We start from the raw sequence: 8180 nt of genomic DNA, 5'->3' as shown, positions 1-8180 counted from the left end.
CCCAGTGTGGGGTGTGCAGGAAGCAGCTGATCGATGTTTCTCTCTCATCGATGTTTCTAACTCTCTATCCCTCTCCTTTCCTCTCCGTAAAAAATCAATAAAATATATTTTTAAAAAAAGAAAGAAATGGATACATGGATGGCCCGGGAGGAAGAGAACTGGATGGCTGGGGGTGGGGGTGGGGGCAGAGCAGACCTTTCACTGAGGTTTCACTATGAACCTTTGAAATGTTTGAACTGTAATGTGACTGTTATTACCTATTCACAGACGAATCTCTACAAGTTTAAAATGTAATAATTAGGGTGAGTGTGGCTATAAAGAGGCAGCATGAGGGAGCCCTGTGCTGATGGACCAGTTCTGTGCCTTGACTTGCTGGTGGTTACATGAAGCTACACATGTGATAACACTGCACAAAATTAAACACACACACACACACACAAGTGCATGTAAAACAAGTGCAACCTGAATAAGCTCTGTGGATTGTATCAGCTTTGATTTCCTGCTTTTGACATCGCGCTATCCTTATGTAAGAGGGTACCGCCGGGGGAGACTGGTGGACAGTACATGGGATCGCTCTGTACATTTTTTTTTCACTGCCCTGTGAATATATAATTATTTCTAAATAAAATGTTGAAAAATGTAATAACACAACAAGGGAGAATGTCAGAGAATGGCAAGGCTGGACAGGATCCTACAGATTCTCTAGCACACTGGTTTCAACAGTTTCTCAAGCCAGGAAACCCTTTATTCATATGAAATCTCCCGTGGAAGCCCAGCATGCAAAGCAGAGCCACGGGGAGCTCTGTGGCCAGAGTGCACCTGCTCAGCGCCCTACAACCACCTGCTGAAAACCACCACCTCTGGTTCATTCCTCTCAACTTACAAACACTTCAATCACTGGGCTCAGAGATCATTCTACCACTGGGCCAAAGTCACACAGCGTGTTCGTGACTCCGCTGGAACTACAGCCTGTGCGTCCGAGCCCCCTGTCCAGTGTTTACCTGCCGTCCAGTCCCGGAGAAAGAGGTGCAGAGTGTCTGATGGGCCAAGCCTGGGCCTCCCCTCCCATCCCTGCAGGGCAGCCCGGCCCCTGGGCCCCTGCCAGTCGGTACCTGGAGCAGTGCGGCTGTCATGTAGAAGACGATGAAGATGAGGGTGAGTGTGGTATGCCCTCCCTGCATACAGCTGATGGTGTAGAGGAAGACCAGGTGTCCTGGAACCACGAGCAGGAAGAGGACCCGGGCAGAGCGAGAATTCACATCTGGGAGCGAGGAAGAGAAGGGGTGAGGAGGAAATCTGGCCCCAGAAGGTCTTTCAACATCAGGAGGTACCACGCTACAACTCCAGGGCAGCAGGCAGCGGACTGCCTCTACCTCCCCATCCCCTGGTCCCAGCCCCCAGGGGTTCTCAGGAAAGGAGAGCCTTCCTGCCTGGCCTGTGCCCACTACGACAGCTGGTATCTGGGCCCAGCTGTTTCCTAAGTGAAGCTCACTGACTGCTGACCCTTCCCTCCAGGGCTGGAGTGGGCCCAGGCGGCGGGGACTCTGCCGTTACCAGGACTGAAGAAGGTGGTACAAGGACTGGGGCAGCGGCGAGGGGCCTGCTCAGAGTTCTCCCCGGGCATTCCGTTCATGTGGAGGAAGGTGGAGATGCGGCTGGCCTGCACGGCCACCAGATTGCCCCCGACACCTGCAGAGACAAAAGGATCTTAGACATGGGGGGAGGGAGGAGTCCCCAGGAGGAGAGTGAGACATGGAGAAGAAAGACGAAGACAACCCCCTACCCCCATTCCAGGAGTCTTCCAATCCTCCCATCCCCCCGCTCCGGAGATGTGGCAGACTCATGCGCCCCTGGTGTGGCTGCGTGTGCAGGAAGGGACACAGGCGGATCTGTCGACTCAGGGAGCCTGACTTCTCCAGCAGCGGGTGTGTGCACCTGCTGTCGCACACAGCCCGGGGGACGAGGCCCTGCTTGCCTCGGGCCCTCTCCAAAGCTCCGAGCAGACCCAGGGACTCAGTGGTTCTAGTAACCCATGTCAAGGATCAGGTCTGAGCTCTGTGCTCTGGAATCTGGCGCCCAGGGACTATGCTTACTCTCCTTGGCATCCCATCCCCACCCATTCCCTGCTCCCCTCGGCCTTGCTCTGAGCCCTGCGAGGCTGACTCTACAGACTGTATCACCCAACCTCCCGTGATGGTGCTTCTAATCAGATTTGTTCAACAGGAGGCATGAGTAGGTGATCAGAAAGGGTGGGAGGAGAGACAGGGGCCAGGTATTTCTTTCCTGTTCCCTCTCTGCTTTGTGGCTGTGGCTTACCCCTGCTGGGGGCAGAGGAGGGCTCTTTCTGGGCTTCCATAACACTATTTTCTCCCCTGGCCCCTTGAGAACTAGGGCTTCCTGTTGCTCCTCATCTCCGGATGCCTCAGCATCTCTTGTTGGTCCTACCCGGCTCTCCCTTCTGGGATAAGCCCCTTCATTCAAGTCTTGAACTAACTGAGCTGGGTTCTCTTGCCTGCTAGAACCCTGACTGAGGCAAAGCCCCCCAAATCCTCTTTTGCCCTCTCCTTTCCCCTGGCAGCTGAGGCCAAACCTCACCGTTAATCACAGGTGTGAAGACAGCCATCCCTGCAAAGTTGGGGTCTGACACAGTCTTGTCCAAGATGAGGCCTCCCACACTACAAAGACACAAAGACAAAATGACACAAAGGCTGTTAAGGGGTTCTGTTCCAGTCCCTGGCACGAGAGGGGCAGGCCCATCTGGCCGTGGGCAGGAAGGGAAGCAAGGTGGCTCTCAGGAGTCCCTGGTCTCCCAGTCCTTGCTTCTTTTGCCAGAACCAGCTGCTGCTCATAACATTCGACTGTCACAGTGCTCCCTGAGCAAGCTGATGGCACCTACCTCCCAAGCTGGCTGGAGGCGCCATCCATAGGACAACCTGCTTGTGAGAACCTCTGCTGTTCTGCCTGTTCAGTATTTATTTCCCTTTCCTCCGGGGATGGTCTCTCTCAAACTCAGTGGCTGTGGTTCACATGACATTACTCCTATGAGGACTAGGCTCCAAACTCATCCGATCAAAGCATCACATCCCCAAGGCCACAGTGATTGGTTCAGGAATAATCATGTGACTGAAGGAGAGCCAATGAAATTTTATTTTATTATTATTACTAGAGGCCCAGTGCACGGATTTGTGCACCAGTGGGGTCCCTCAGCCTTGCCTGCGCCCTCTCGCAATCAGGGACCCCTTGATGTAGTAGTGCGCAAAGTGGCAGGTGGCCGGGGAGGAGCTTGAGCCCAGGCACCGTGCCACTCCTGTTCATCCTGGCCCCACTGCGCCTGCCACTGCTGCTCGGTAGCGTTGTGCGGAGGCGGGAGAGGCTCGCACCACCGCAGCTGCACTGGCCAGCCCTGAGCCTGGTGTCTGGCGCCTGTCGGTCAGCTGAGTGGCACTTCCACTGTGGGAGCACGCTGATCACCAGGAGGCAGCTCCTTCGTTGAGCATCTGTCCCCTGGTGGTCAGTGCACATCATAGTGACCAGTTGTTCGGTCGCTTAGGCTTTTATATATATAGATTATTTTTGTTTCCCAATGAAACTTTATAATGGGACTTTATAAATTGTTGATAGAGAGAATCTCTCTTACCACTAAATTAATACAAGTAGAAAAGTATAAATCCGGAACTGCAGGCCAGCACAGGGAAAAGCAGAGCCAAGAGATGTCGAATACTGGGGCCCTGATGATATAATTTCTGCTCCTGAATCCAGCTGTGCCTTTTTAGTTCCCTGAGCCAAATGCATTCTGATTTTCAATGAAACCCTCTTCAGATGGTTTCTGTCATTTATAATAGAAGGACAAGTGACTGACACACTATTGAAGGCATTTCCAGGGTCTGTGCCATGCTCCCTCTCTTCAGGCTCAAAAGGGAGTCTGTGGCAGGGTGGAGAGGGTGGGGGTAGGCACCCACGGCCTGAGCCTACCTGCTGATGGCCATGGCAATGATGACAGGCTCCCAGCCCGAGTACAGCACCTCCCTTGTGGCTGGGCTCCGCCGGGCCAGCACCACCCAGACCGGTAGCAGGGCCACGAAGAAGGCACACACCAGGGGGTAGATGTATTTCCAGTTTTCTGAGAAGCAGAGATCAGACGGAGGTGAGCACTGTGGCTTCCTCTTCCCAGCCTCCCCCTGGCTGATCCTGCAAATATCCCAACAGATCAACAGCCACCCCACACTAAATGCCTGGACATATATAACCTCATTTGATTCTCACTGTAAGCCCAGGAGATAGGTGGGGCCAGGCTTTCCCATTTTGTAGATGAGAAAACCAAGGCCAAAAGCTTCCCCAGCACTGGACTCATAAGGGGCAGAGACCAGATTCTAGGTTTCTTGCTTTAATCCCCAGAAATCACTCTCTCCAGCCCAGGCACCGTGCCACTCCTGTTCATCCTGGCCCCGCTGCGCCTGCCACTGCCGCTCGGTAGTGTTGCGCGGAGGCGGGAGAGGCTCGCACTGCTGCAGCTGCGCTGGCCAGCCGTGAGCCTAACGTCTGGTGCCTGTCGGTCAGCTGAGTGGCACTTCCACTGTGGGAGCACGCTGATCACCAGGAGGCAGCTCCTTCGTTGAGCATCTGTCCCCTGGTGGTCAGTGCACATCATAGTGACCAGTTGTTCGGTCGCTTAGGCTTTTATATATATAGATTATTTTTTCCCCCCAATGAAACTTTATAATGGGACTTTGTGAAATTGTTGAGAGAAAGAATCTCTCTTACCACTAAATTAGTACAAGTAGAAAAGTATAAATCCGGAACTGCAGGCCAACACAGGGAAAAGCAGAGCCAAGAGATGCTGAATACTGGGGCCCTGATGATATAATTTCTGCTCCTGAATCCAGCTGTGCCTTTTTAGTTCCCTGAGCCAAATGCATTCTGATTTTCAATGAAACCCTCTTCAGATGGTTTCTGTCATTTATAATAGAAGGACAAGTGACTGACACACTATTGAAGGCATTTCCAGGGTCTGTGCCATGCTCCCTCTCTTCAGGCTCAAAAGGGAGTCTGTGGCAGGGTGGAGAGGGTGGGGGTAGGCACCCACGGCCTGAGCCTACCTGCTGATGGCCATGGCAATGATGACAGGCTCCCAGCCCGAGTACAGCACCTCCCTTGTGGCTGGGCTCCGCCGGGCCAGCACCACCCAGACCGGTAGCAGGGCCACGAAGAAGGCACACACCAGGGGGTAGATGTATTTCCAGTTTTCTGAGAAGCAGAGATCAGACGGAGGTGAGCACTGTGGCTTCCTCTTCCCAGCCTCCCCCTGGCTGATCCTGCAAATATCCCAACAGATCAACAGCCACCCCACACTAAATGCCTGGACATATATAACCTCATTTGATTCTCACTGTAAGCCCAGGAGATAGGTGGGGCCAGGCTTTCCCATTTTGTAGATGAGAAAACCAAGGCCGAAAGCTTCCCCAGCACTGGACTCATAAAGGGCAGAGACCAGATTCTAGGTTTTTTGCTTTGATCCCCAGAAATCACTCTCTCTCCTCCCCTTCTCCATTTTGCAAGCAGATTCCAGCTTTCCGTTCCCTTCCTTTAACCTGTACACCTTACCCCTCCAAAGGGAAGCAATAATCCAGCAGGAATATACATATTTCTCTGATACTCTCTATCCTGCCCCTGCTACCTGCATGAACTTGAGATAAGCACTTAACTTCAATTCTCTAAGGTGGGGAGTTATTACAACTGTATTCCAATCAAATAAAGAACGCAGAAGAAATGCTAACACATTTGCATATACACTAACCATCTCCCGCAACCCCACCCAGGAGTCCACCCGGCTCACACCCTCGGTAGCCTCATCCTCACCCAGCTCCAGGTAGAGTCCCCAGCTGATGCCTGAAAGCAGTGCCAAGGTAATGAGGTCCCCCAGGCTGGCAGCAATGGGAGTGGCCACGTTGTCTGGGTTGATTCCAATCTTTCGAGAGCCAATGATGACCCCAATCATGATCATACCTGGGGAGGAAGGAGAGGAGCCAGGAAGGGTAAGAAGAGGTAGAGGGGTTAGCAACACAAAGAGAGACTGGAGGTGCCAGGCCCAGGTGACACCTCTGGGGCAGCTCTCCCTACTCCCTTCCCCTCGCACCCTCCTCCTCTTCCCTTCCCTCCTTACCTAGTACCAGGGAGGCAATGAAGGCTGTGGCCACACTGCTGGCACACAGCAGAAAGGCGTGCGGGATGCTGAAGTGGCCGTCAGGGATCCAGCCAAAGACGACAGCTGCAATGGACGCCAGGAAGCCCACCACTGTGGCCTGCACCTGAGGGGGGAGTGGTAACTGGAGAGCCCTGGGAGCAGAGAGCTTCTTAGCGGAGACCTTGTCCTGGCCCTCTGCAGCCCAGGAGGTAGGTGGGGCGGGACCGTCCAGTCCTCCCAAGCGGGAATGATGTCTTTATTTGTTTAGTTTCACACCAGACACTAGTACTGTGCAGTGCACCCCGCAGGAGTCCAGGATATGTTACTGGTGGAATGAGTGTTCCTCTGGGGGTTGGGGTGAGGTTCAATGGCGCCTAGGACTTCAGCCCAGAGACGAGGCTTGGGCCTCGAGGGGACACGAGACAAGGGCGGTCAAGGACATTTCAGCACTCCGGTGTTCGGAGTCTGATCTGTGGGGACATGAGCCCCCTGCAGCACTGGGAGCCGAGAACTGACACTGAGATGCCGAGTTTCTTGGCTGCTTTCCTGGGAAACCTGGTTCCCTCCTAAAGCTGCTTTCGGAGAAGCCAGCTCGGCAGGACGCCGGAACTTCACTCGGGGCCCAGCTGGGGCTGCCCAAGCTTTTCATTCCTGACCAAGGAGGACACCCAGCCCAGTCTCTCTGGTTCCTGCTGTCTTACCTGAATGAGGGCCATGTTCCCAGTGATCATCCGCCAGAGCTCCTTGGGTGTGTCCATGTGCCCGATGTTGGCCTGGGAGAGGGAGGACAGGGGGCTGGAACTCCAGGCTGGAAAAGGCCTGCAGCTCAGACCATTAGCATCCAACTGGCTCAGGAAGCAGTGCATGCGCCCTAAGACTCTGGGACTAGAACATGACCCCATGGAGAGTGAAGCAGGAAAGGGGGGCTAGAGTGAGAGGGAAGGGGCTCCTTGAGCGCCTGTGGCTGGTGGTGGCAGGAAGGGGGCTCCTAAGGCAGTCTCCTCCTCTCAGGAGAGCTGCTCCCTACACCTGCCCACCCCAGATTCCACCCTCTGCCCTGCTCATCAGGACAGCCCACTCCTGCACAGGTGAGAATAGCCCGGTGGACCCCCAGCTCTGGAGCCCGCTTGCTGTCCTCAGGAAGGAAAGGTTAGCTGCTGGTGCAGGACTGTGGCCGCAAGTGTGTTTGGGAAGGAGTGAGGAGGCACAGGAGGCCAGGAGCAGGGCAAGTTGGGGCAGAGCAGGCTGGCTACCACTTCTCTCTGCTGCCTTCTCCCGACTGGTGGCCACGCAGGGACATCTCTGCCACCTGGTTCCCCTGCCTTCTGAGTTTTATTGCCCCCTACCTCCTACCCCCTGGTCCTGTATCTGGTCCAGCCTTTGAACTGTCATGGCTGATCTAAGGGGTTTGGGAGGTGGGGGTGATGAGCACCCCTCCCCGGCTATTCCTTCAAAGCCAAGGGGGCAAGGGAATGGGATGGGAGAGGCGGGGCAGGCCTGGCTCTGCTCCGGCCCAGCTGCAGAGTAGGGCTGGAGATCAGAGGCGGCCCCCATCTGTGCAGGTGGAGGGACCAGCATGATGCTTGCCTGTCAAAGCTGCACAAACAGTCACGAGGCGGGTTGCAAAACAGGGGGTGGGGCAAGCGTCCAGGGACGGCTGAGACATCCAGAAACCGAGCCTGGGAACCACTTGAGCAGGGAGCCCCTGCCAGGAGCAGGACACCCAGCCCGGGATCTCCCTACACCTGCCCACCCCAGCCCCACACCCCAGGCCTGGGCCGCTGAGGAGGCCAGTCGCGATCTCCCAGCCTGGCTCCGTGCTGCCCAGGGTCCTGCATACCCCAGTCCCCCCGGCCAGGACACTCACCGCGGTGGACAGCCTCGATGCCAGGGTCATTTCCAGGTTCCCCTTCAGCCCCAGCAGTGCAGGCACCAGGATGAAGACCTCTGTCACCTTCTGGAAGACTTCCCAGTGCTACAAGGTGAAAACAGATCTCAG

At 55.1% G+C, this 8180-nt stretch overlaps 1 protein-coding gene across 4 annotated transcripts in view; it reads right to left on the bottom strand.

Annotated features, from left to right (window-relative positions):
• Positions 1–8180, bottom strand: part of SLC41A1 (solute carrier family 41 (magnesium transporter), member 1) — a 26438-nt gene that overhangs the window by 6113 nt on the left and 12145 nt on the right. For all 4 annotated transcript variants that reach the window (XM_005885252.2, XM_014532556.1, XM_014532557.1 and 1 more), the window contains 8 exons: positions 8049–8156; positions 6883–6954; positions 6161–6305; positions 5857–6003; positions 5097–5244; positions 2596–2675; positions 1555–1689; positions 1113–1261 (listed from right to left, as the gene is read on the bottom strand). In XM_005885252.2, coding sequence (XP_005885314.1) covers positions 1113–1261; positions 1555–1689; positions 2596–2675; positions 5097–5244; positions 5857–6003; positions 6161–6305; positions 6883–6954; positions 8049–8156 — 984 coding nt within the window. The remainder of the gene's footprint in view (positions 1–1112; positions 1262–1554; positions 1690–2595; positions 2676–5096; positions 5245–5856; positions 6004–6160; positions 6306–6882; positions 6955–8048; positions 8157–8180) is intronic.

This window comes from Myotis brandtii, unplaced genomic scaffold (genome assembly GCF_000412655.1).
Source record: "Myotis brandtii unplaced genomic scaffold, ASM41265v1 scaffold898, whole genome shotgun sequence".
In the NCBI taxonomy this organism is placed as follows: domain Eukaryota; kingdom Metazoa; phylum Chordata; class Mammalia; order Chiroptera; family Vespertilionidae; genus Myotis; species Myotis brandtii.
The sequence above is the reverse complement of the archived record's forward strand: the minus strand, read 5'-3'. Positions and strand labels throughout refer to the sequence as shown.